At 57.3% G+C, this 26,794-nt stretch overlaps 1 protein-coding gene across 1 annotated transcript in view; it reads left to right on the plus strand.

Annotated features, from left to right (window-relative positions):
* MYH9 (myosin heavy chain 9) overlaps positions 1-25,697 on the plus strand; it is a 90,857-nt gene extending 65,160 nt beyond the window's left edge. The window contains exons 16-41 of the mRNA XM_007165677.3: positions 1,237-1,430; positions 1,781-1,902; positions 2,686-2,755; positions 4,570-4,730; positions 5,600-5,708; positions 6,718-6,849; positions 7,245-7,451; positions 7,997-8,134; positions 8,798-8,921; positions 10,871-11,042; positions 12,159-12,371; positions 13,047-13,191; positions 14,429-14,635; positions 14,860-14,964; positions 15,206-15,358; positions 16,513-16,761; positions 17,860-18,072; positions 18,228-18,440; positions 18,741-18,902; positions 19,978-20,106; positions 20,983-21,071; positions 21,175-21,298; positions 21,597-21,805; positions 22,468-22,576; positions 22,681-22,853; positions 24,140-25,697. Coding sequence (XP_007165739.2) covers positions 1,237-1,430; positions 1,781-1,902; positions 2,686-2,755; positions 4,570-4,730; positions 5,600-5,708; positions 6,718-6,849; positions 7,245-7,451; positions 7,997-8,134; positions 8,798-8,921; positions 10,871-11,042; positions 12,159-12,371; positions 13,047-13,191; positions 14,429-14,635; positions 14,860-14,964; positions 15,206-15,358; positions 16,513-16,761; positions 17,860-18,072; positions 18,228-18,440; positions 18,741-18,902; positions 19,978-20,106; positions 20,983-21,071; positions 21,175-21,298; positions 21,597-21,805; positions 22,468-22,576; positions 22,681-22,853; positions 24,140-24,257 — 4,040 coding nt within the window. The 3' untranslated portion in view covers positions 24,258-25,697. The remainder of the gene's footprint in view (positions 1-1,236; positions 1,431-1,780; positions 1,903-2,685; positions 2,756-4,569; positions 4,731-5,599; positions 5,709-6,717; positions 6,850-7,244; positions 7,452-7,996; positions 8,135-8,797; positions 8,922-10,870; positions 11,043-12,158; positions 12,372-13,046; positions 13,192-14,428; positions 14,636-14,859; positions 14,965-15,205; positions 15,359-16,512; positions 16,762-17,859; positions 18,073-18,227; positions 18,441-18,740; positions 18,903-19,977; positions 20,107-20,982; positions 21,072-21,174; positions 21,299-21,596; positions 21,806-22,467; positions 22,577-22,680; positions 22,854-24,139) is intronic.
* Positions 25,698-26,794: the final 1,097 nt, after the last annotated feature.

Below are 26,794 nucleotides of genomic sequence, written 5' to 3' on the forward strand. Positions count from 1 at the left end.
TAGGTTGGGTTTGTTCGTTGTTTTGTTTCCGCCTGTTCATCGTTCTGGGCGGGAGCCACGGTGATGAGGGCTTCTTCCCTGGAGGGTGGGCTTAGATGGTAAAGACCCCTGAGCTTGGAGACCAAGGGAGACGAGAGGTAGAAGGAGCCTCGGCCTCTGGGGTAGTCACTGGCAGTAGCGGTTGTCTGGAACTCTCCGCTCCGACACCATTCCTGCTGCGCTAGGTCCCTGATGTAGAGAGCCCTGCGTGGGGACGTTGCAGACAGAGAGGGACTCGTCCAGAGTCCTGCAGGCGATGGCAGAGTAGCTTTAGGGCTCCTGTCTTCTGACTCCTGGCCCAGTGCTCTCAGGTAGAGGTCAGCGTGAATTCAGGATGCTGAGGTTTTCATTTCATCTGGGACCGGAGGACGACAGGATTCCTGTAAGTCAAGTTGAACACCTCCTCAGAGCCAGGCAAGTGGACGAGCTTGGCTCGCCACTTCAAAATGCGTTATTAGGTCCAGTTTGGTTTTTTTTTTTTCCCAGTTATTCTCATAGCAAATGGTTGTTATTTACCAGCCATCACGACACTCGCCAAAAGGCTACACAGCTCCTATCAACTTATCTGAATCACAGCTATTGTGAAAGGGGTTTCTGGTTTTTTTTTTTTTTTTGGAGTATAATTGCTTTACAATGTTGTGTTAGTTTCTGCTGTACAGTGAAGTGAATCAGCTATATGTACACCTATATCCCCTCCTTCTTGGACCTCCCTCCCACCCCCATCCTCCCCCACCCCCCACACACACATCCCCCCCGTCTAGGTCATCACAGAGCACTGAGCTGAGCTCCCTGTGCTTTATAGCAGGTTCCCACTAGCTATCTGTTTTACACATGGTAGTGTATAAATGTCAGTCCTAATCTTCCAGTATTAGCTCTGTCGTGTCTCTGGGTTAGGAGCTCTCCAGGGCGGCTGAGATAAGTGCCGTGGCTGTGGTGTTAGCCTTCACGGCTGCGCTGCTCCCCTCAGCGGCTCTGCACTCTTTCCAAACCCTTCCCTGCTTTCTGCTCCTTGCTCACAAGGTCACCTTCGCTCAACATGTGGAGATGACCTTAGCCTGCTGTGTAGGCTCCAAGTAGAAACAGTCTGCTGTTCCGTAGTCTCCTCTCCTTCTGTCCAGATTGTCCGTCTGTCTTTCCCGCCCCTCCGCCCCGACCTGGACCGCCGGGTACTCACGTGCTTCTGCGTGCTCTCTGCAGTGGACCGCATCATTGGCCTGGACCAGGTGGCCGGCATGTCGGAGACGGCGCTGCCAGGGGCCTTCAAGACACGCAAGGGCATGTTCCGCACGGTGGGACAGCTGTACAAGGAGCAGCTGGCCAAGCTCATGGCCACGCTGAGGAACACCAACCCCAACTTCGTCCGCTGCATCATCCCCAACCACGAGAAGAAGGTGCGGCCACTCGGGGGTGTGGTGCGGGCCGGGCACACCTGTGGGCCACTCCACCCTTGTCTGTCTCCCTGTGCAGAAACTCTGTCCCCCGCCGCACACAGCGCCCTCGGTTAAGTTCCCTGGCGGGGTGGCTCAGGAACCCTTAGGGGATAGGCTGCCCTCGTAGCCTGCGTTTCTGCCTCTCCCGGACCTGGATCACGTCATTAACTGTGCTGTCAAAACCTGTGGGCGGCAGTGACTCCCAACTCCCTTGGGGGCTTTTGCCCTGTTTCATCCAGAGGGGGCCGCCCCTCTCTCCATCAATTCCTGGGCGCAGAAGTAAGAGCAGGTGCTTGTATTTTCTTCTCTAGGCTGGCAAGCTGGACCCACATCTGGTGCTGGACCAGCTGCGTTGCAACGGGGTTCTCGAGGGTATCCGAATCTGCCGCCAGGGCTTCCCCAACCGCGTGGTCTTCCAGGAGTTCCGGCAGAGGTGAGCAGGGCCCCCGGCCCAGGGCCGGCTGCTCCCCAGCAGGGGCCTCCGGTAGGGGAGCCGTTTCCTCGTCCACATTGAGTTGAGTTCCGGCCGGCTCCTCACACGGTTCTCTGTGCCACCGTCTACGTGAGGAGGGATTTCTCTGTTTTGTTTCTGAAACAAAAGTTATCTCGTTGGCTTTCACTCCTAGTCACTTTGGGGGCCTGGCGCTGTTTGCTACAGTTAGAGGAGCTCTGAAAAGAAATTAAAGGAGGATCAGCCGGAGCCTTGGGTATTAAAGGAACTTGATGGAAATGGAAGTCTGCTGTGTGTGCAGAGGGGGACAGTAGTGACACCGGCTTCTTTGCTTAATGACTGTGTTTAGTGCCAGTTGCTGTCATGATGCAGCCCTGTGTTTAGTTTCTTGGACCACCCCGTTGATTGGTGGGTCCCTGCAGCATCTCAGTGAAGAGATGGGCATGACCTTCTGGGATTACAGACGCGGATGCTGGGTGATTAGCAGTTAGTAAGCCCACTGCAAAGCTCACCCTTGAGTGAATGAAACAGTCTGACGTGAGTTTCCATTTGCTTTCTGGAAAGCACCAGGCCTTCCTCGTGCCATTTAGCCTAAGGAAAGAGCACGGCGGGATTCACCGAATGTCCCCTTTCCTTAGGAGACTCTGTGGAAAGAATTCTACATCTGCTACACCATAGGGACGACCCTGATCTCTCACGTATATTCCAGGCCACATGGAATCCAAGCTAGGGCTAAACTGACCTGGCTGCCCTTTTCTTCCTCAGATACGAGATCCTGACACCAAATTCCATTCCTAAGGGCTTCATGGATGGGAAGCAGGCGTGTGTGCTCATGGTGAGTTGAGCTGCCGTCCCCGCCTCCTGTGTTGGGTGACCTGTGGCCAGCGCCCCTGTGATTGGACGGGGTCCTTTGGATCCGTTGGCACCGTGCTGTCTTGTTCTCCAACAAGCCAGTTCTGATTCTGCCAGGTGCCCTGAGCGGCAGCCCCCTTAGCCCTTGGTAGGGTCAGGACAGCGTGTGGGAGCGGGGTGGGGAGGAGGAGGAGGCCAGAGCCGTGGCGTGGCAAGGCTGTGGTGTGAGACGGCCTCTTCCTTTTGGGCACATTCTGGTTCTTTCCTGTGCACGTCTCCTCCGATCTTCACATGCAGTGTGGTCGGCGGGGCAGCTCGCCACCAGGGCACCACGACCAGCCCAAAGCCGCCGGTGTCCGAGTTTCTGGACCTTTCCTCTCTTTCCCCCAGCTCTGAACCAGTGCCTGACGGGCAGTGGGCACTGGATTCTGCATAGTGAATGAAGGCCCTGTGGTGACCCAGTGGCCGTGCTGAAGCTGTACCCACCCAGTCGTTTTTCTGCTTTGCAGGCAGGCGTCCCGCTGGCCTGACGTGTCCAGAGTCAGTAGCCAGCACCTCCTGCTTGCTTTACTTTGCGTTCTTTCCAAAGAGTCAGCAGAGGATGGGCTGGGCTTGGGGGTGGGGGAGGGAAGAGAAAAGGGAAGAAAAATTCAACATCTGCTCTGTGCAAAGCAGCGCATTAAGGGACAGGGAGATGGGGGCTAGAAAAGGAGGGAGAAGACACAGCTCCCTGCTCTCCGATGCTTGCCACCTGGCAGAGAGGAGGCGTGAAGGATGGTGGGTGTGCCTCCAGCTCGTGTCTGGGCCGCTGTTTCTCCGGAGACTGAGTTAGCTGCTGGCCAGTGAGGGGTGTCCCCACGTCTGGCATAAGCAGGTCCCCTCCGTCCAGCTCTGCAGGGAAGATGGGCAGCTTGGGCTCTTCATGCCGGGAGGGAGGTGGGGCGCATGGCCGGGGGATGCCCACAATGGCTCCACCTGCCCTGGTCTCCCCTTTTCACAGGGCCTCTTCCGGGCCTGCCGGGTCGTTCGTGGACACCAAGGCCCCCAGATCCCACTTACCCCATTCAAGACTCTGCCTCTTGGAGCTTGTTCTAAATCTCTTCTCTCCCAGGCAGACAGATGGACAGACAGACCCTTGCCAGTGGGCTTAGTAAGAGAGCCTTGTTACTGTACCAAAACAGCCAGGTAATGGTAATGACGGCTGAAGTCCATTTGGCACTGGTCACACACTTGACCCTGTGCTTAGTGCTTTCTGTGCATTCTCTTGTTTGACTCCCACGGCTCTCCTAGAAAGGAGGTGCTATTATTTGCTTTGTTGACTTTTCTTTTAATTAAAGAAACCATTATTCCCATTTTACAACCGCGGAAATATGGGCTCACAGAGGTTAAGGCCTAGGGTCATCTAGTTAGTACTTGATCCTGAGCTGGAGTCTGTGCTGGGCTTGGACAGAACAATGATGCTTGGCCGCCTCCGCTTGGAGGGTGTCCTGACTGGGCATTTGTAGAGTGTGACTGCAGTGTGCGGGGCGGCACAGAGAAGGAAGAGGAGACCTCCAGGGTCCCTTCAGGGCCGAGACTCTGTGTTTCTTTGCCAGTCTGACTCGTTACCTGCCCCATGCCGGCCCCCACCTGCCTGCTCCCCAGCGTGCCCCCAGCCCCGCTTTCCCTGCGCCAGGAGAAGGCTGCCCGCAGAGCAGCAGGACTGACCCAGGCTCCAGGCCCCTCCCCCGTCCTTGGCCTTGCTCCAGGGCTCTGCAGGGGTGGCAGGGGGTAAGTGGCCAACTCTCCTCCGTCTAGATCAAAGCCCTGGAGCTCGACAGCAACCTGTACCGCATCGGCCAGAGCAAGGTCTTCTTCCGGGCCGGCGTGCTGGCTCACCTGGAGGAGGAGCGGGACCTGAAGATCACGGACGTCATCATCGGCTTCCAGGCCTGCTGCAGGGGCTACCTGGCCAGAAAGTGAGTCCTGGGACGCCCACCCCACCCAGCCTGCCCCGCGCCCGGGCCCTCCCAGCTCTCCTGTAGCGGAGGACACTGAGGAAGCGGTGGCCTGGGAGCCCTAATGCCAGTCAGGTGTCGCCCGGGGAGGCCCCCGTGGCCTTCCCTGCCCCCTGCTTCCTGGATTTCTGCCTGAGGTTTAAAGTGAGCTAGTGGGAGGGGTGACTGTGCTTGGATTTGCTCGTCACGAAAGCTCCTGCCACCGCTATTCCTTCCTGTGTCCCTCACGTAAGGATGACACCCAGAGCCGGCTGTCCCCAGAGGACGCCGTGCTCCCAGAGGAGGAGGCCATCCTTGAGTCCTGAGCAGCTCCTGTGGGGGTCAGGGGCTGACTTGCTGCAGGAAGGTGGGTGGGACAGCTGCACATCTGTCCCCTGAGCCCCTCTATGTCTGTGCTCAGGGGTGTGTCTGTTCCAGCCTGAGATCTGAGCGCTGGGGGACGCAGCATGACTTTGTGGTGTTTGGACAAATGGACCTGTGTAGGACATCAGCTGCTGACATTCTTGCTCTAAACCAAAGCCACAAGATTGTGGGTAGCACCAGGGTGGGGAGCTGCAGTCGATAGATGGACTTAATGACCAGGGCTCACACTTGACTCGGATCTGTGGTGACCTCACTCGCCCCTGAGTGACCTCGGCCCCGGGCACCCTCTGTGAGGTCACCCACAGGATTCAACCCGAAGCTGACCTCCTTCCCGCCACGTCTGTTTCGTGGTGCCCCCGGCAGGGGTCGGTCCCTCCGGAAAGGCCTCCATGAGTGAGGTCAGGACTGTCGGGAGGGACGTGTGCCATCCCCCGCCTGGAGGGCTGACTGTGACCCTCGCCCCGCAGGGCCTTCGCCAAGAGGCAGCAGCAGCTGACGGCCATGAAAGTCCTGCAGAGGAACTGTGCCGCCTACCTCAAGCTGCGCAACTGGCAGTGGTGGCGACTCTTCACCAAGGTGGGTCTGGAAGGGCCTCCGCGTGACACGGGGGACGAACAGGGCTCAGGCCCTGGGGCTGGCACTTTGCCTTTGCGTCCCTGTGCCCAGCACAGGAGCCCGGGATGATCCTGCCCGTGGGATCTAGAGGGGTGTGAGCCGGGGCATGTGTCCGGCGTGGACGGCCACGGTGCTATCAGGCTGGGCTAGGGCGGCTCCAAGGGCGGCTCCCGGGATGTCAGGGCCCAGCCCGCCCACCACGGCTCCACGTGGCGACAGTGCTCCCCCCCCAGAAACCACGGGCAGGTGAGAATCTGCAGCCGGCTGGGTGGGTCCTCCCGAGCCTTTACAAAAGTTCGTTAGTTATTAAAGTTGTTCAGGCTGCTTTTGTTTATGATAAGTGATCTGTGGTAATTGCGAAAAGTTAGACTAACCAAAGGGGTAAACAAGAAAATAAAAATTCACCTGTAATCCCTTCATCCTTGTGCCAATGTCGATACTGAATAGATGTTTCAATATTCAGTCTGCTTTTTAAAAATTATTTTTTCACTCCCGGTAAATCTCTGCTGTGTAAACCACACACGTTCTTACGTAGCTGAGCTTTGACTTGTATAAACAGTCATGTACTTTGCATTTTGCATTTAAAATTCCTTCATGAGCATCATTCTTAAAAAGTCAGCATACTGTTCCCTAGAGATGTTTCATAATTTATCTGACTATTTTTCCAGCAATGGATGTTTATCTCTCTCTGAAATTTTCACTGTTGTAAACAATGCTGTCCTGAACATCTTCATGCACGCATAGGCGTAGTTTCCCCGAAATGTAATTAGTGGGTCAGAGGCCTATGACACACAGTACCGAATTGATTTCCAGAAAGATTGTACCCATTTGCACCTCCTCTGCCCTGCGTCCCACCTGCCCCTCACTCTCATGAGCTTGCGCTTCCACAGGTGAGGGGAAAGCCCCATGGCTCTCAGCCTGGACAGGCATCTTCCCCTGAGCGTGTTTCCTCCTCGATCTCCCCTCCTAGGTCAAGCCGCTGCTGCAGGTGAGCCGGCAGGAGGAGGAGATGATGGCCAAGGAGGAGGAGCTGGTGAAGGTGCGGGAGAAGCAGCTGGCCGCTGAGAGCAGGCTCTCAGAGATGGAGACCCTCCAGTCCCAGGTGGGTGTCTGCCGGCTCTGCCCAGGCAGTGCTGCCACCTGCTGGCAACCAGTAGGCGAGGCATGCCTGGTTAATTTCTCTGCAGACCCTGTTAGGGGTTCTGTGATGTAGGAAGGCTACCCCATGGGATGGAAAGCTCATGAGTGCTGGGTTCAAGGCCCAGCCCCTCTCTGAGCCTGTTTCCTCGGGATCTTGATGTACAGCTCACGGAGCGGTGGTGAGGGATGGTGGACTTGATGTTTAAACATGCCTGGCAGCTTAAGCGTCCTGAGATGGAAGCTGCTCTCATCAGCAGGGCTCTCCCTGCAGGAACCTGCACTGGAGACCAGTTCTCCTGTGGGTACAAGTGGCCCGAGGCGGCTGTAAGAGCTCACATTTCCCACGTGTTCTCGCAGCTCATGGCTGAGAAGTTGCAGCTGCAGGAGCAGCTCCAGGCAGAAACGGAGCTGTGTGCCGAGGCCGAGGAGCTCCGGGCCCGCCTGACCGCCAAGAAGCAGGAGCTGGAAGAGATCTGCCATGACCTGGAGGCCAGGGTGGAGGAGGAGGAGGAGCGCTGCCAGCACCTGCAGACTGAGAAGAAGAAAATGCAGCAGAACATCCAGGTGCCCGGAGGAGGGGCAGGGCCGGACCCCAGGCACGGGGCAGGGGATGGCGTGCGTGGGGAGCAGGGGCACCACAAGTGCCATGGGCGGACAGCCTTTGTCCCGGGGGCAGCCTTGGAGATGTGTTCTCTTTGGGGGTTTTCTTTTTTTTTTTTTTTTTTTTACGGCCATGTCGCGCGGCTTGTGGGATCTTAGTTCCCTGACCAGGGATTGAACCCAGGCCCATCGGCAGTGAGCGCTCGGAGTCTTAACCACTGGAGCACCTGGGAATTCCCTGGGTGGTTCTTTCTGACACGTGTGTGTCAGGTGCCTGTTAGCGCTGCCCCACTGAGCGTCGAAGCCAGTTTAATTCCCCTCCTCCGTCCTCACTCTGGCTGGTCTGAGGAGTGGCGGTGGATGCTTGCTGGACGAGGCCCCTCGGAACACGTGACCCCGCGATTGGCCTGGGGTTCTTGTCCCCGCACCCCAGTTTTAAATACATGACCGCACACGTGGGGGCCGGGCCCCATCCCAGTTGCTCAGGCGTCACCCTGGCTTCACGTTAGGAACTGGAGGAGCAGCTGGAGGAGGAGGAAGGCGCCCGGCAGAAGCTTCAGCTAGAGAAGGTGACCACTGAGGCCAAGCTGAAGAAGCTGGAGGAGGACCAGATCATCCTGGAGGACCAGAACTGCAAGCTGGGCAAGGTGGGGCGAGCGGCTCGGGCAGCCGGGGCACCGGGGCGAGCGGCTGGGTCCCTGTCAGCATCCGCCTGGCGACAGGTAGCAGCTGGGAATCAAGTTAGAGGAGAAGGAGGGGCAAGGTCAGGATGCGGACCTCCATCTCCAGAGGATGGGGGTGGCCAGGTTGACAGGGCAGGACGGCTGCCCGGGCCCCTGTGATGGGGGGAGTTACGCTGGCTGTGTGGTCGCTTGCTGTGGGATTAGGGCTCCACTGGTGGCCACACAAAGCAGAAAGTGAGAAGAGCAGGGGCACTCTGGGGGGTGAGGAAGGGGAGGTCGAAGGCATGGAGAAGGTGACACCATCCCGCCTGCCCTGTATTCACTCGCTGACACTCCCTGTCACCTGGCGGCTCTTCTTACCTGAGCAGAAAAGGGTGACGCAGGCCCAGGAAGGGCTTGGGCACCTCCTTTATGGGTCCCAAGGAGGCTTACCCAGCTATTGCAGGGGAGCTAGGGACCTTTCAGAATGACTCCTTTGATCTAGGAAATCCTAATGAACTTGACCAGGTGTTTAAGGCCCTGCCCCACCATTCAGTCCTCAATGTCTGGGTGAGTCGTGCCTTGAGGAGAGCTGATGTGTTCTGCGCTCAACTGACTTTAAGCTCTGACCCACCCTCGCCCCCCCAGGAGAAGAAGCTGCTGGAAGACAGAATAGCCGAGTTCACCACCAACCTCATGGAAGAGGAGGAGAAATCTAAGAGCCTGGCCAAGCTCAAGAACAAGCACGAGGCAATGATCACCGACCTGGAGGGTAAGGGGGTGGCGGCAGGAATGGTCGGGCTCGGGATCGCTGGAGTGTCCCCTGCTCGGGGGCCCAGCCTGGGCCTCGCTGCCAGGAGCTGGAGTGCCGGCCGGGTCTCCCACTCGCTCTGAGCAGGCGAGGCTGGGGTCTGTGGTATCCGGCCACTGCCCTCGAGACATGGGGGTCAGTGCCCGCTCCCCGTGGAGCCTGGACCTCCAGGCACTGGTTGGGAGGGACGCTCCCCCAAGTGACGAGTGTTGAGAATTGAGCTCTGGCGTTTCTCTCGTGTCGCGCACCATGCGTTTCACAAGCTTCTGAGACGTCCTAGGAGCTTCTAGGTTTGACTGCGCTCTGCCACTTACTAGCTGTGTCATCTTGTACCTATTAATCTCCGTGAGCTTGAGTTTCTCTTACCTCTAAGCGGACACAGCGAAAGGGTGAGTGTGAGGACTGAACTGAATAACGCGCATGGACGTGCTGTGTGTGTTGTAAGATGCCGGGCAGGTATCGCGAGAGGCCATTGCTTTGCGTGGGGCAGGGAGACAAATCATGCCTCCGTCTCCCTGTGCCCTGGGATCCGTGGTGGCCAGGAGGATGGCACAAGCCCAGGTCTGTGCTGTCTGGGGACCCCTTGTCCCCCTGCCCCTTGAGAGGAGTGGAATGGGGGGCAAGGGGAGCCCAGACCACTGGCGGGGCTCTGAGCTCCAGCCAGAAACCACTGCTCCCTCTGTGGAGACGTGGGACAGCCCGATGCGCAGGGCAGTTTTCAGTGCCCAGTGGACGTGGGGCTGAAACCATCTGGGCTGGTGGCTAGGAGAATTTTCCCAGCTTGGTTTCTTGGCCCCTCCTGGGTTAAGGTGTTCAGGCCATCAAGGGGAAGAGACGTCCTGACACAGAGATCTCTTCACCTGGGAATAGTCTGAAAGACTCCATCATGCAGGAGGTCTTGGAGCAGCAGGCCTGCTGGATTGGCAGACGTGAAAGTTTGACACTAACAGGCATTGCCAAAGATGTAGAACAGTCAGAACACACATACGCTGCCAGTGGGAGTATAAATTGGTAGACAGTTTCGGAGAACAATCTGCCAGTGCCTAGTGAGGTTGAAGCTTTGCCTGCAACCCATGCCTCTTGTCCATGTGCGTTGGGAGTCATGGGCAAGAACGCTCACAGCATCGTGGCTCAGGAGGGCACACAGCTGTAGGCTGTGCCCATCTATCCTACAAGTGCCCATCAGCTGTAGGATAGACAGATAAGTTGTGGTGTGTTCACATGGTGGAATACACAGACAGAAGTCCAAATGGATCGATTACAGTGACACTTAAGTTGCTAAATCTCAAGATTTTAACATTGAGCGACAAAGGTAAGATGAGGAATAAGAGTCGCCAGCCCTTACTGCGCACACTCTATGGGCAGGCGCGGTTCCAGGGGCTTTCAGATACCAACACATTTGAGCCTCCCAACAGCCTAAGGAAGTAGCTTGTCTTATAGCCTTACTACTCAGATGAGGCACAGAAAGGTAAGGACATCACCTAGGTGACATCATAACAGGAGTTGTAAAGCCCATTGGACTCTGGCCCCACTGTACCGTCTCCATAGAATTCATATAGGACAGATCCCTAATGTAAGTTCAGATCCATGCAAGACTAAACGTTATAATTTTTTAGGGAGGCAGACACGGTGGAGCCTCAAAGGGAAACGAGGGAACTGTAAACACAAACTTTGGGGGAATAGTTCCCTTGGTGGGAAGGGTCAGTGGGTAGGGTTGGGGAGACAAGGACTTGGAAGCTTATGGTGACGTTCTTTCCCTTCATCCAGGAGTTGGGTATGAGTGTGAATCATGATCATTTAAACAGCACAGATGTTTTGTAACAAATATTTGGCATTTTATGTAAGATTTGAAGACAAAGATCTGTAGCCACTGAGGGGTCTGTTCGCATCTCTCCATTCTTCCTTCTCAGAGCGCCTGCGAAGAGAGGAGAAGCAGCGTCAGGAGCTGGAGAAGACCCGCCGGAAGCTGGAGGGAGACTCCACGGACCTCAGTGACCAGATCGCCGAGCTGCAGGCTCAGATTGCTGAGCTCAAGATGCAGCTGGCCAAGAAAGAGGAGGAGCTCCAGGCTGCCCTGGCCAGGTGAGGGCCAGAGCATCAGCCAGTGCCCACACTCTCAGCGTGCCCCCTGCTGTGGTTCTCGGTGCATCAGTGAACTGCGGGCACGCGCTCCGCTGTTGCCTTGGAAGCCAATTAATGACAAAACATTTTCTGTTCACTAAAAGTGCAGTCTAAGGCTTCTCTGTCACTTGTAATCCCCAAAAAAGTCATCCACAACCCTAGTCATCCAATCATAGCAATTCTTTCCTTTTTAAAATTTCGTGGCTACAGGCATGCTTTTTTTTTTTTTTTTTTTTTTAATGAGGATCTTGAATCAGATGCGTATGTTTGATTGATTGATTGATTGATTGATTTTGGCTGTGTTGGGTCTTCGTTTCTGTGCGAGGGCTCTCTCCAGCCGTGGCAAGCGGGGGCCACTCTTCATCGCGATGCGCGGGCCTCTCTCGTTGCGGAGCACAGGCTCCAGACGCGCAGGCTCAGCAGTTGTGGCTCACGGGCCCAGCCGCTCCGCGGCATGTGGGATCTTCCCAGGCCAGGGCTCAAACCCGCGTCCCCTGCATTAGCAGGCAGACTCTCAACCACTGCGCCACCAGGGAAGCCCCAGGCATGCTTTTTAAAAATAGATTTTATTTTTCCAGGCATATTTAGACTCATAACAAAATTGAGCAGAAGTTACAGCGAATTCCCAAGTTCCCACGTGAACAGCCTCCCTCATTAGCAACCTCCCCCACAAGAGTGATACATTTGTTACAATTCGTGAACGTGCACTGACACATCATTATCACCCAAAGTCTGGAGCACATTGGTATTTTTACTTAGTTGCTGTAATCATGGACTGTAGCATTTTATTTCCTTTTTTTTTTTTCAGTTAACATTTCATTTTTTTTTGATGTTTAAAGCACTGAATTTTAATTTGGAAAATGAAATGATTCTTCTGTGAGGTTTTTGAATTCTCCAAGTGGAATAGCGCTAAGTCTTCTGGATACGTCAGATGTTTTTGCTGAGAAGAGCTCCTAAGGGCCATGACTATGACTGCCAGAAGTGGCTTTGGCTGCACCTCTCTAAAGCCTTTTCTGCAGACTCTGCTCTCCGTAGGTGACAGTGACCTCATCCTGATGTTGTTTCTGTCTTTGGCAGAGTGGAAGAAGAAGCCGCCCAGAAGAACATGGCCCTAAAGAAGATCCGGGAGCTGGAATCTCAGATTTCTGAACTCCAAGAAGACCTGGAGTCTGAGCGTGCTGCTAGGAATAAAGCTGAGAAGCAGAAACGGGACCTCGGGGAAGAGCTGGAGGCTCTGAAAACAGAGTTGGAGGACACTCTGGATTCCACGGCTGCCCAGCAGGAGCTCAGGTGTGTCTTGGGACCGACTGCCCCAGTCACTGAGGGACAGGGGTGGTGGTGCAGGGAAGGGGAGGCTGTGGCCTGGGAGGGGTGGACCCCAAGCCTCTGCACACACATAGTGGCCTGTTGTCATGGAGCAGAGAGCTCGGAAGCTGATGGGTCCTCAGCAGCTTCTCCCTAGAGTAGAAGAGCTTGACTTGGAGTTGGGGTGAGGCAAGGGTGGGCTTTAAAGCTGAAAGGCTACAGAAGCCTCTATAAAGTGTATCTGTGGGGAATTCCCTGGCAGTCCGGTGGTTAGGACTCTGCGCTTCCACTGCAGGGGGCACGAGTTCGATCCCTGGTCGGGGAGCGAAGATCCTGCATGCTGCATGGTGCAGCCAAATAAACAAGTTAATTAATTTAATTAATCTGCTTATAACTCACTCCTGGCTCCTCGTATTTAGAATAAAATCCAATTCCTTACATAAAAGGCCTACGGTACATTAAAAAAATAAATACATAAATAAAGTGTGTCTGTGAGCCTGGGCTGTAGGATGGATGGCCGTGGAGAGAGGCCAGCGGGCAGAAAGCTGCCTGGGGTGGCCAGTGCCCCTTGCCGGGTGCTCTCTGCTGCCACAGAAGAGCCCCAGGGCAGCCTCGCTCCTGGATCCCCGGCCTCCCTCCTGAGGGCGTTTCTCTGTCCAGGTCCAAACGTGAACAGGAAGTGAACATCCTGAAGAAGACCCTTGACGAGGAGGCAAAGACCCACGAGGCCCAGATCCAGGAGATGAGACAGAAGCACTCGCAGGCCGTGGAGGAGCTGGCAGAGCAGCTGGAGCAGACGAAGCGGGTGCGTGGGCCTCCCCAGGGCTGGCTGCGTGAGGCTCTGCCACCATCAGGGGGACCCTTGCAGAGTCTAAGCTGCAGCCCTTCGTGGCTGTGTGACTTGGGGATATAGGCTCCTCTGTGCCTCAGTTTCCCCATCTGTAAGGGAGGCTGATGATAGCCCATCTCATACAATTAATGTGAGAGTTAGAGTTGGTAACACGTGAGGCACTTAGATAGTAAGGGCTCGGTAAGTTGTTCAAGAATCATTTATTCTCATTCTCGTTATTATCTTGTTCATCAACCTGCCAGACCAGAAAATTTCATGGAATTGGAGCGACTCTGAAACTGAGTTTCAGAGGGCCATCGGGGTCCCCTTTTCTGAAGCCCGTCCCTTCTCTAGAACACCCCCAACAGGTAGTCAGTTGGAGTCTTCGTGGGAGAACCCTGGGGATGTTGACCCCAGATGGTTTCTCGGCCAGGCAGCTGTTGCCGGGCAGTTCCTGAGCAAGACAAGTCCTGCATCCCGTGGCTTCCAGCTCACGGCCACCCTTGGTGGCAGCCCGAGAAGGCAGAGGCTCTTCCATGTGGCAACCTGTACAATATTTTCAGAAACCTGCCTTGTCTACCTGTCTACCTTCAATTTCCACCTGGTTCTGGGCAGGTTGAAGCCTTGCCTGGTCCTTTAGCTGTTTTCACCCAAAGTGACTTTGCATTCACGCTGGGTCCAGTTTACCCTTGAACTTGCCCGTGATGCTGTGGCCGGCTCGGTGCGGACTAGATTGGGATTGTCGTGGTTATTCTGTAAACTCGGCTTTTATGTTGTTTGGAAGAATATTACTGTGTTACTTTGAACATCAAATTTTCAAGAGGCTTTCCTGGAAGTCTAACTACGAACAATTATAATTTCCCTCATCCTATGATAACAGAGCTAAAATCTTAACATCAGCAATGATGACATCTTGCCCTTGGATGCTCCCTGAACCCCGTGCAGGAGGCCGGGCAGGGATGGTTTGAGAGCTGGGGGAGCCCACGTGCCGGGTGTCCGGCCCCAACTGGGTGCTGAGTTCACATCAGGCCCGAGCCGTCCGAGTCTGGGGCCCTTGCCAGCTCGTCATCCCCTGGACTTGCCCAGTGTCGTTTTTGCTGCAAAAGCAGCCGATTCTGGGTCTGGATCCGCCGGATCTTCGATGATGTTAGAAAGACCAGCCTCACGTCACAGGTGCCCCCTTTCACGTCTTCGCTTTTCTCCCCGCTGCCAGGTGAAAGCCAACCTCGAGAAGGCCAAGCAGACCCTGGAGAGTGAGCGAGGGGAGCTGGCCAACGAGGTGAAGGTGCTGCTTCAGGGCAAAGGGGACTCCGAGCACAAGCGCAAGAAGGTGGAGGCCCAGCTTCAGGAGCTGCAGGTCAAGTTCACCGAGGGGGAGCGCGTGCGCACGGAGCTGGCCGACAAGGTCTCCAAGCTGCAGGTGAGGCCTCCGCCGGACCTCCTGGGTCCTGGCCCACGTCGCCAGGGCTCCCGCTCTTCTCTCTCTCTCTCTCTCTCTCTCTCTCTGTCTCCGCAACGTGGCTCAGTCTGCGAGGCCTCTGGGGTTCAGCCTGTGACTCAGGTCCAGCACGGCCGAGAGAGCCGAGGTGGGGCCCAAGCAGCCGTGGTCGAGCTCACGGGGCTTTGTCTCCCGTCTGTGCGCAGGTCGAGCTGGACAATGTGACGGGTCTTCTCACCCAGTCGGACAGCAAGTCCAGCAAGCTCACCAAGGACTTCTCCGCTCTGGAGTCACAGCTGCAGGACACGCAGGTAAGGGCGGCGACGGGTCCCTGTGCCCGCACGGCGTTAGCGGCCAGGCTTCTGGGTCTTTGTCTCAGAGCACCCTCCCCTGCATCCGCGGGCTCTCTGCGTCCTCCCGGCTCCTTGCCAGGTCTTTGCTGGCTGCCCCCTGAATCCGAGGGACCGCTCCCCTCTTCCACCAAGGGTATGGGGACCGCGAGGCCCTGACGCTGCGGGTCCTGAGCCCCTGCCCTCCCTGTTCTCGGAGTAGGAGCTCCTGCAGGAGGAGAACCGGCAGAAGCTGAGTCTGAGCACCAAGCTGAAGCAGGTGGAGGATGAGAAGAACTCCTTAAAGGAGCAGCTGGAGGAGGAGGAGGAGGCCAAGCGGAACCTCGAGAAGCAGATCGCCACCCTCCACGCCCAGGTGCGGAGCCGGCTCCCTGCAAGACACCTCAGGGAACTGTGGGTTGGAGCCTGCAGGCTGGGGAGCTTCTGGCGGGGCGCCCACCTGGACTCCAGAGCACAGCCCTGCCGCCGGGTCCACCCAGGCCTCCCCGAGCTGGACACCTTCCTGTGGGGAGCTCCTGCCCTCCCCAGACCAGGGCTCATGCCTGGGGTCCCCAAGGAGAATTTAGGAATCTGTGAACTTGGGTGGAGAAGATGTACATCTTCATTTCACCAATCTCCAGCTGGCCTTCAGCATTTTCTTCTGTTACGAATGTAGGCAACAAGCCGTGGCCCTGGCAGTGCCTGTGGCCTGTTCAGTAGGAACCACCGGTCATCGTGTCCGAGCTGAGGCCCGGCTTTGGGAAGGTCTTCGTGCTCCTAGCTACTCAGGAGCCTGCTATCTGCTGTGCTGATAAAGAAGCACGATGGTTACTGAACCACAGTCTTAAAAAATACCCGACAGCTGCACTTTTCTATATTGGTTTCTTGGTAATCCTACGTATTTTGCTTTATGCATGTTAAAACCTCGTTATGAGAAGGAGGTCATAGTCTTCTCTAGACTCTGAAAGGGTCTGGGGCCAAAGATAGGCCAAGGGCCCTCTTCCGGATCCTGTCTTAGGACTTGAACGTGCCAGAAGATCTGCCCCAGGTCGGGGAGGGTGCAGGCTCAGTTCCACACCTGGGTGGCGGTAGGGAGTGTGTGTACGGTGGCAGCTGTGTGTCCAGATGCGAGGAGGGGGCTGCGAGACGGACGCCTGCAGGCAGGGGGCACCAGGCTGCTGCCTGGGGGAGGGGAGCGGAGGGGAGGGGAGGGGAGGGGGCTTCCCACTGTAGGCCTCCGTCTTGGTACGAGCGGCTGGTGCAGGTCACGACTGAGAGGCCTTCCCAAGCTGACCTGCGGTGTCCGCCTCCCCTGGGCTCCATGCGCTAGGCACCTGCCCTCTGCAGAAGCTCCATTTCCCTGGCCCCAGAGGGAGAGGGAAGTGGTTGGGGGAGCCGTCCCCGTAACTGGGTTGGCGCCCCGTTCCTCCGCTGGCGGGTGGCAGGCCAGCTCCCAGCTGTCCCAGGTGCGGGCATGTTACCCGAGCAGGTGCCGTGCCGGGTGCCTCCTTACCCCTTGCTCCCGCCCAGGTCACCGACATGAGGAAGAAGGTGGAGGACGGCGTGGGGTGCCTGGAGATGGCCGAGGAGGCCAAGAGGAAGCTCCAGAAGGACCTGGAGGGGCTGAGCCAGCGCTACGAGGAGAAGGTGGCCGCTTACGACAAGCTGGAGAAGACCAAGACGCGGCTGCAGCAGGAGCTGGACGACCTGCTCGTGGACCTGGACCACCAGCGGCAGAGCGTCTCCAACCTGGAGAAGAAGCAGAAGAAGTTCGACCAGGTGGGTGTTGTTGGTGCTGCCACCGCCTCGTGTCCTCCCCTCTGCAGACAGCCTGCCTCGTGCAGGGGCCGCTGTCCGTCAGCCCGGCCCGGGGTCACCATCACCCAGCTCGGGAGGAGGCCCTGAGGGGCAGGCGCTCAGAGGGCCCTCCCGGATTCCAGCTCATTGAGGCGCCTGGAAAGAAAGCGCTCAGAACTGGGTGTCTTCACACGATAGGTTTGGGAGCAACTTTTCCCCTTTCTTGGTTTTTTATGTTTTTCGAATCTTCTTAATTCGAATTTTTCTTTATACGTTCGTAACTCTTGCTTACTCCAGGAGATCTGAGGCAGCTTACCGAGACGCAGACAGTGGGGTGGGATAGAAAAATGGCATAAAGCAGGGGTCGGCAAACTGGCCGAGGGCGCCCACTGCCTGTTGTGGACAGAGGTATTGTGCACAGCTGTCACTACAGCTGCTTTTGTGCTAACGTAGCAGTTTACGCAAAGTCTGAAGTCACACGTGCAAAGTCTAAAGCGTTTCCCATCTGGCCCATTTAAGAAATAAGTCCATGGAATAAAGAGGTGCTGAAGCAAAGGGAAGGGGAAGGGGGGAAAATAAGATGATATGGTCAGGGTGGGCCAGCGCAGGGAAAAGATGCCTCACATCCTTGGAGGAGGGCCACACGGGATTCGCGCCTCTGAGCATCCAGATTCACATTCTTTTCAAGGTAAACACCAACCAGTCATTCAGGAAAACTGGGGGCTTTCCGGGTCCTGAGGGTGAAATATTTACTTCCTGTGGGTTCTCCTGGAAGGGGCACTGAGTGTCCTAAAGAACCTTGGTTACTAAGTGATAAAAGTTACACAGACGCTAATGGGTTGTGGCAGAGGCCATCTCCGCCTTCGTCTGCTTACGAGGACACACTGCACAGCACGTGTCACAGTCGGAAGCAGCCGGCTCGCTGCTCGCCTTGGTCCCCCTCCCCCCAGACCTGGCCCCTGGGACCCTCCTTCCCCAGGGAGTTCGGGCCTGGATGCTTTACCTGCCAGAGGCCAGCAGGCCCTGAGCTCTTTCTGAGAGCCGGTTGCTCGAGCCTCATGGTGCCCGCCTGTCTCCCAGCTCCTGGCCGAGGAGAAGACCATCTCCGCCAAGTACGCGGAGGAGCGCGACCGGGCGGAGGCGGAGGCCCGGGAGAAGGAGACCAAGGCGCTGTCTCTGGCCCGGGCTCTGGAGGAGGCCGTGGAGCAGAAAGCGGAGCTGGAGCGGCTCAACAAGCAGCTCCGCGCGGAGATGGAGGACCTCATGAGCTCCAAGGACGACGTCGGCAAGAGCGTGCGTCCCCGAGCCCGCGGCCGGCACTGGGGCGGGGGCGGGGGAGGGGGGAGATGGCCTCAGGACGTGAAGGGTCAGGGGCTCACAGACACTGAGGCCGGGGACCCTGGGGGCCTCGCGCCCCTCTGCTCCTGACCGGGTCCCCTCGGCGGCAGGTCCACGAGCTGGAGAAGTCCAAGCGGGCCCTGGAGCAGCAGGTGGAGGAGATGAAGACCCAGCTCGAGGAGCTGGAGGATGAGCTGCAGGCCACCGAGGACGCCAAGCTGCGGCTGGAGGTGAACCTGCAGGCCCTGAAGGCCCAGTTCGAGCGGGACCTGCAGGGCCGCGACGAGCAGAGCGAGGAGAAGAAGAAGCAGCTGGTCAGACAGGTGCGGACGGCCCTCCCGCTCCCCTGGGCCGAGGCGGGCAGGGAGCCCTGGGTCCTGGGGGCTCCTTTCTCCTTCCGCTGGGACTGTGGGAGTCCCCTGATTATGCCCTCCATGCCCTCACATTCCAGTCCTCTGCCTGGGGGTCGGTCACCCCCTCTACTAGGGTTTTATGGTCAGGAATCTGCACTGTCCCGGGAGGCCCCGTGGACGCCCCGGGACTGGACCAAGCCCACCTGGGCCGTGAGCTGAGGCAGGGTCTGTGGGTACGTCCGGCCTCCTGAGCCGTCGGCATCCCCCCAGGTGCGGGAGATGGAAGCTGAGCTGGAGGACGAGAGGAAGCAGCGCTCGATGGCCATGGCCGCTCGGAAGAAGCTGGAGATGGACCTGAAGGACCTGGAGGCCCACATCGACTCGGCCAACAAGAACCGGGACGAAGCCATCAAACAGCTGCGGAAGCTGCAGGTGAGCTCAGGCGGGACCAAACCGGATCCGGCTGCACGTGGCAGCGCTGGGCTCAGCACGGGGCTGGGACACTAGTGAGGTGGCCGATGAGTGCTGGCAAGTGCCACCTTGCCCTCCCCGAGGAAGGTCTTGGGTGCCTTTAGCTCCATCTCACAGATGGAAACCCAGAAGCTGAGCAGAAACAAACTAGTCAGAAGCAAACTTGCAGTGAGATTGTTGTCTTTGAGTGCCTTAAACAAAGAAACAAACAAGTGAACACCTAGAAATGCAATGGCGTTATAGTCACTTAGTGGCAGATTTCTAGAATAAACCAGACGTGACCCATTCCAGCCTTAATGGACGATGGTGGAAGGTTCCAAGCTGATGGTTCAGAGAAGCAGCCCAGAGCACAGAACACGTACTTGGCCTCATCAGTAATGAAAGAATAATAAGTTTAAAAAACCAGCTCTGAGATGCCGCATCATATCCAGCAAACCAGCAACAATAAGAACGAGTGTAAACGCTGGTGTTTGCGAGGTCGTAGGGCATAGGTGCTCTCATTGCTGGTGGCCGCTCTACCTGGTACCACTTGGCCGTGCCCAGCAAGGGTTGTATCCTTTGGCCTGGGGAATCCCAATTTGGGATTTAGCTGCAAAAGGAAAAAAAACCACAACTATTTCCCAAGATCTTCAGAGTTAAAACGAATCCCCAGTGAACAAAGGACATATGACCACGCCATGTTGCCGGGACTAACCTGGCAGGTGGCCGTTGACCTGGAGCAGTGGGGATGGCGCCAGAGCGCGGGATCCAAATCAACAGGAGGTGGTAGAAAGTAAACAGAAACGTAGCTGGACTTGTACCCACCTGGGGACTAACGCTGCCGCAGGTGTGCTTTGTAAATCCCAACAGTCAAAAGCGTGTAAAGATGGTATAGAATAAAAGGAAGCTTTGTCTTTTTTTATAGCTATGTTGGTTGAATGTGGCCGCAGGCTGAGACCCAGCCATCGGTCCCCGTTAGCGGGGTGTCCCTGTGCGGGGGGTGGGCACACAGGAGTGGCGGGGATGGTGGCATCAAGCCTCTCCTCCCTGCCCTCAGGCCCAGATGAAGGACTACATGCGGGAGCTGGACGACACCCGCGCCTCCCGCGAGGAGATCCTGGCGCAGGCCAAGGAGAACGAGAAGAAGCTGAAGAGCATGGAGGCCGAGATGATCCAGCTGCAGGAGGTGGGCCGGACCGGAGCAGGGCGCTCGGGGCCTCCACCCACCTGCCTGGGCCACCCGGGCAGACCTGGAAGAACGGGCCAAGCTCCAGGAATGGGCTGGGGTGGTTCTTGCTTTCTGAAAGAACACCCCTCAGGGTTTCATGAAGTAGCAGGGCTCCCTGGTGTGATTAAAACGTGTGTGTGAATCAAATTGTCACCTCCTGGGGCCGGCTCCCTCATGAAGCGAGGCTTTCACCGCTGCCTGCTGTGACTTGCTGCCTGGCGAGGAGGGGTCCCTCGCAGAGGCTTACGGCACCAAGTGTCCCCTTGGCGGCCTTGTCCCTCACACGAGGCAGGCTGTGAAAGCGTTCCCCAGGCTCTAGGCCGTCTTCTGCCTTGAGGACACTGGCTACCAGGTCGCTCCTAGCCGGGCCAGGCATCCAGGCGCTCCTCGTCTGCCCTGCCCAGACCGGCTGTGCCCTCCTGCACACGTGGGTCTCCGGTGAGGCCGCCTCACCCTCCGGGTGAAGCCCTTGCCCCCGCCGGCTTTCAGAGCCCCGCACTCTGGCCTTAACTCCCGTCTTTGTCCCGTCGCCCCAGCTTCCTGTCTGCCTGGAAGGTAGAGGGACTGGCATCCCGTCAGGCCAGGATGACTTCCTGTTTATTGCAACATCCCCGGCACCTGGCTTAGTTTTTAGCACTTAGATATGGGGGCTGTGTAATCATACGGTGCCTAAGCTGTGACTTCAGAGGGGCTCCTGAGAACGGGCTTCATGGAGGAGGCAGGCCTGGGAAGGGGTTTGGGAAGAGGGGGCCAGGGGCTCACAGTACCGGGGACAGAGGAGGGCTGTTGGCTGCGGGCGGCCCCGGCGGGTCACATTCCGGGTTCCCGTGGCAGGACCTGGCGGCTGCCGAACGTGCCAAGCGCCAGGCCCAGCAGGAGCGGGACGAGCTGGCTGACGAGATAGCCAACAGCAGCGGCAAAGGGTGAGCCGGCGTGAGCGCGGTGTGTTCCGCCGGGCGAGGAGCGAGCGGGTGAGGGGTTCCCCGCTCTGGCTCGGCCCCTCTCACCTCTCCCCCCACTCCCCAGTGCCCTGGCGTTGGAGGAGAAGCGGCGCCTGGAGGCCCGCATCGCACAGCTGGAGGAGGAGCTGGAGGAGGAGCAGGGCAACACGGAGCTGGTGAACGACAGGCTGAAGAAGGCAAACCTGCAGGTGAGCGGCAGGGCCTCTCTCCGCACCAGGGCCGCCTCGGTGACGTGAGTGGGCCTCCCCAGTGGCCGAGGCAGAGGCAGCCGCCCCCGGATGCTTAGGGGACAATGTCCTGGTGCCTGCACTGGCTCCTTGGTTCCTCTCTCTCGGGTGTTGTGCTGCTTCTGGACCCTTCACGTTGGGCAGCTCCCTCTTCTGGGAAGACCTAGTGATCAGGGGCCCTGCAGGGTCCAGCTGCCCCTCCTCTGCCCCCAGCCGGGATCCCTGCCTTCCTCAAGGTCACCAGCCCTTCTTCCCACAGATCGACCAGATCAACACCGATCTGAACCTGGAGCGCAGTCATGCCCAGAAGAACGAGAACGCGCGGCAGCAGCTGGAGCGCCAGAACAAGGAGCTCAAGGTCAAGCTGCAGGAGATGGAGGGCACTGTCAAGTCCAAGTACAAGGCCTCCATCACCGCCCTCGAGGCCAAGATCGCACAGCTGGAGGAGCAGCTGGACAACGAGACCAAGTGGGTGCCCCTCGCCCGTCACCGGGCACCATCTGCCGGCTCCTCTGTGTGCCCATCCCTGACACTGTTTCCCCCCATCCTGACGGGGCTCTCATCCCTTTCCCTGGGGCCTTTTGCTGGGGCTTGTGGAGTTTGAATAGGACCCACAGCCCACTTCTAAAGTTGGGGAGCCTGATGACTCTCTGAGGGCTGAATCAGAGAGGTGGGGTTCCCACCCGCCTGGGCAGCCCATCCGTGGGCTCAGCAAGACTGAGACTTCTTTGGGGGTAATGGGGGTCAATCTTCCTTTTTCCTAGCTTTTTTTTTGGCTGCACTGAGCAGCGTGCGCCATCTTAGTTCCCTTGACCAGGGATTGAACCCATACCCCCTGCACTGGAAGTGCAGGGTCTTTAACTACTGGATCGCCAGGGAAGTCCTCTTTTTCCTAGCTTTATATGTGCTCTCTGAGATGTGTCAGTTCCCTTCCCTGAACCTCAGTTTCCTTATCTGTGAAATGGGGCTAATCCCAGTGCCTTCATAAGAGTGTTCAGTAAAGACGGTCCACCTTAGCATCAGGGGAAGTACCAGTGAGGCCCAGGAATGGGTGGCCCGGCCTGTGGATTTGTCGGCCAGACCCTCCGAAAGAGGGTGCCCCCCTGAGCCTCTGTGTTCATGCCTTTCAGGGAGCGCCAGGCGGCTTGCAAGCAGGTGCGTCGGGCCGAGAAGAAGCTGAAGGATGTGTTGCTGCAGGTGGATGACGAGCGGAGGAACGCCGAGCAGTACAAGGACCAGGTGTGTTGGCGGCAGAGCGGGGCCCTGCCCCTTGGCGGCTGAGGGCGGGGAGGGCCACAGGCATGCGGGGTCGTGACCGGGGCCCCTGCCACGCGTCTCCGCAGGTGGACAAGGCGTCCACCCGCCTGAAGCAGCTCAAGCGGCAGCTGGAGGAGGCCGAGGAAGAGGCCCAGAGGGCTAACGCCTCCCGCCGGAAACTGCAGCGCGAGCTGGAGGATGCCACGGAGACCGCGGATGCCATGAACCGCGAGGTCAGCTCCCTCAAGAACAAGCTCAGGTGAGCCCCGCCGGCCCCACCCGCCCGTTCGCAGGACCCTCTCTCCTTCAAAAAGTTAGTTTGTCCTGAAAAGCAGAATTCGGAAAATGAGGCTCCTATAAACTCGGTCACCTTTCTCAGCTAGATGTCAGTGAGCAAGGCGCTTAATGACGCCGAGAAAGTGCCAGTCAGAGAGCCCTTCCTCGTTTTCCTTGCCTCCTGGGCTGTAGCCCGCCCTTTTTTTTTTTTTTTTTTTTAATTTATTTATTTATTTATTTATTTATGGCTGTGCTGGGTCTTTGTTGCTGCGCGCGGGCTTTCTCTAGTTGTGGTGCGCGGGCTTTTCATTGCGGTGGCTTCTCTTGTAGCAGAGCACGGGCTCTAGGCACATGGGCTCAGTAGTTGTGGCACGTGGGCTCAGTAGTTGTGGCGCACGGACTTAGTTGCTCCACGGCATGTGGGATCTTCCCGGACCAGGGATTGAACCCGTGTCCCCTGCATTGGCAGGTGGATTCTCAACCACTGCGCCACCAGGGAAGTCCTAGCCCAGCCTTTTAAATAAACTCTCTGGGTGATTTATTCCCATCCTGCCTGAGGAGTCTCTTCCTGTCGCAGCGCTAAACCCAATGAGAACGTTTTCAGGTTTTGTCAACTAGAAGTTGCTCGAGGCAACCCGGCCGGTCCCTGGCACAGCTTTAGGTGCTGGGTGAAGACGGGCATCTTCTGACTCTGAACCAATGGAAAGGGCTGCTTGGCAATTCTCAAAGGAGTGTCACGTTCAGGCAGCATGAAATGGTTGAGGCAGAGGGTCTTTTTGGTCGAGATTCTCACTGCTTACCTCCTTTTCCCAGTGATCATTTTTTTAAAGCATAAAAGCAACAAGAGCAGACAGTCTAGTCAGCGTGTGATATCAATTTTCTTAGCCGGGACCGGAAGGAGATGCCTGTCTTTGTACACTGTACACAGTCATTGTGTGTCTCTTAGTTTCACCTGTTTGGTACTAAGTGTGATCAGGGGGTGGCATTTTGCAGAGGAAGCTTCATCTGCTCTTGTGCCTCCCCCCTTTTAATCAGCCCCCATTACCTGATGGCTTTTTGCTAGTGTTTGGGAAGTTTCAGGCCAGGGGGGGCAGGAGGGGACAGCCCTCCTGTCCCCGCTGGAGGCTGTGTCCCTGGAGGCCCCCCCACCCCCGTTGCTTCTCCCCGTGGGATGTCAGAAGCTAGTTTCCCTCTAAAGGTCGCTTTGAAACACATGAGCAGTACTGCGGCCGCCTGGCCAACCCTGCTGACCGCTGCCTCTGCCCCCAGGCGTGGAGACCTGCCATTTGTCGTGCCCCGCCGAATGGCCCGGAAAGGTACCGGCGACTGCTCGGACGAGGAGGTGGACGGCAAAGCCGACGGGGCTGAGGCCAAAGCGGCCGAGTAACAACCTCTTCTTCTCCTGCTGCCCAAGACGGACGACAGCACCGACTCTGCTTCCCCTTCCCAGCCCCTGCAGCACCCTTCCTCCCTCCTGGGACTGCTGTGACCGTGACCCCACCTCGTCCCCCCAGGCCAGGGGACCTCAGGCCTCACCTCCCCGCCCATCCCCCCAGGCCTCCTTGAAGGGCGTTCCGGCTTCCTCTGCTGCAGCCCCTCCTGCCCCCCTCCCACCATCCCCCCCGCCCCCCGGAATCTAATACCAAAGAGTCAGGGTCCTGGGCCCTAGCCCAGGAACACAGTGACCAGCAGGATCTCCCCCCTTCCCTTGCCGAAAAGCACAAGATGGTGAGGTGAGGAGGGCAGGCCTCCGGGGATGGGCAAGAGAGTTTTCTACGAATCTATTTTTCTTCAGACTAAGGAGTTTTGCTAGCCCGACGCCCCAGAAGAGTTCTCACCTTCCCCCGCCTCCGCCACCCTCTCCCTTCTTTGCTGTTGGCAATCACACGCGGTGACCTCACACCCTCTGCCCCAGTGGCCCCCCACTCCCGTGGGCTCTGGGTGGTCCGGCATGAGCAGGCCCAGGGGGTCCACCTCTGTGCAGGGCACAGGAAGCTGGCGCGGGGAGGGAGGGGCGTTCCTCCCCACCCCTGCCGGGCGGCGCCACTATCACCTTCCTGATTCTGAAATGTCTCAAGTGCAATGATGACCCCTTTCCCTCCTTTGCCGAGGGCAGCCCGCCCCTGCTGCAGCAGGGCTTCTGGGCTGAGAAGACAGGGCCCAGGGGCCAAGCTGGAGAGGCCAGCAGTGACCTCTCCCAACACTCTTGGGGACCAAATATATTTAATGGTTAAGGGACTTGTCCCGAGCCTGACAGCCAGAGCAGTGGAAAGGGCCAGGTGATCTCGAACCTACTCCAGGACCGGGGCCCGAGGGTAGTTGACCTGCACCGTTGACTCAGTATAATTCAAGACTCTGCCATCTGCACAGATATTTTTAAAAGAAAAAAAAAGTTGTCTTTTCTCCCTCTAACTGTAATAAATGGTAAAATTCCAAGTCTTTATCACTGCCTTTCCTTTGGAACCACGTCTAGAAGAGAGTAGCTTGTCCTACACTGGTCTACACTGGTGGCTGAATTTCCCTGTATTCCTAACTGTTTTGTATATGCTGCATTTAGACTTACTTATGGCAAAGAAGGCATTTTTTTTTTTTTTTAAGGAAACAAACTCTCAAGAAATCATGAAGATATATAAAAGCTACATATGCCTAAAAAGCTCTGAATTCAGGTCCCAGTTGCTGTCACAAAGGAGTGAACAGAACTCCCACCCCTGCCCTTTTTTTATATAATGAAAGTGCCTTAGCATGGTTGCAGCCGTCACCACTACAGTGAGCTGGTTTACAGATGTTTTCCACTGAGCATCACAATAAAGAGAACCTTGTGCTATGAGCCGTGTGTCTGGGGGTGTCTCTGCGCCGGAGCAGGTGGCCTAGAAGGGACTGTACCTGGGCCACCTGGAAGGGACTGTGCTTTGCTTCTGCAGCAGGCACCTACTTGGTGCAATTTCTGGAAGCTTCTAGGAATGCAGCACGGCTGGGGCACAGGCTCCAGTAGGGAGTGACACTCTGCAGTGACAGCCTGCAGAAAGGCAGGCTGGCCAGATTCAAGGATGCTAAGAGTGTCTCATAAATCTCGGTTCCTTTCAATTACTGAGAACCTACTATGTGATTGACACTGAGCTGGCCTGGGGGATAGAGATATGAGGCCCAGGCGCTAACTTCCAGAAGCTTTCTTAGTCATCAGACGATGCAAAGCCTGCCCTATGGAGGTTCATCCCAGGTGCCATAGAAGGGAGGGGAATGAGGGAGTCGGTGCCGAGGCCTGTGGGTACTGGGGCAGGGGCTCTTCACAGGACTGTCAGAGCCTTTGTTCCTTCCTTCTTCATTCTTTGAACAAAGGCTGAGCATAGACCAGGCTCCTTGCCAGGTGCTGGGAGTGCGAGGGCAGGGGAGACGGCTGTCCCTGCAGTTGCAGGCAGGAGGGGAGGCAGGAAAAGGCTCTCCGTAGAGAAGGGGTTTGGTGCCCACTTGATTCAAGGTGTGGACTCGTGGCAGGTCTGCATGTGGGCCCTCGGGGCCACCGTGTGGCTGGCCCGGTTGCTAAGGAGAGCTGCAGGCTCCTAGACAGGGCACCCACCAGGCCTCCAGCAGCCGACCCGGCCAGCCTCCGAGCAGGTGCACTTTCAGGCCCTGGGAAGGGAGCAGCAGGAGGTGATGGGAGAGGCGGGTGGGCGCCGGCGCTGGAGCCTGGGGTGATGCTTCCTGTCAGCAGGGCCACGCTCCCTTACAGGCTCTGGGCGGGGGGCCTTCCTCGCCTCTCCCAGCTTGTGGTGGCTTCAGCCTGCCTTGGCTTGTGGCTGCATCACTCCAATCTCTGCCTCTGTCTTTTCGTGGCCTTCTCCCCCAACTCTGTTGTCTCTCTGTGTGTCTCTTATAAGGATGCTAGTTATTGGATTTAGTGCCCACTTAGATAATCATTGTTGCTCT

This window comes from Balaenoptera acutorostrata, chromosome 11, assembly GCF_949987535.1.
Source record: "Balaenoptera acutorostrata chromosome 11, mBalAcu1.1, whole genome shotgun sequence".
Lineage (NCBI taxonomy): Eukaryota > Metazoa > Chordata > Mammalia > Artiodactyla > Balaenopteridae > Balaenoptera > Balaenoptera acutorostrata.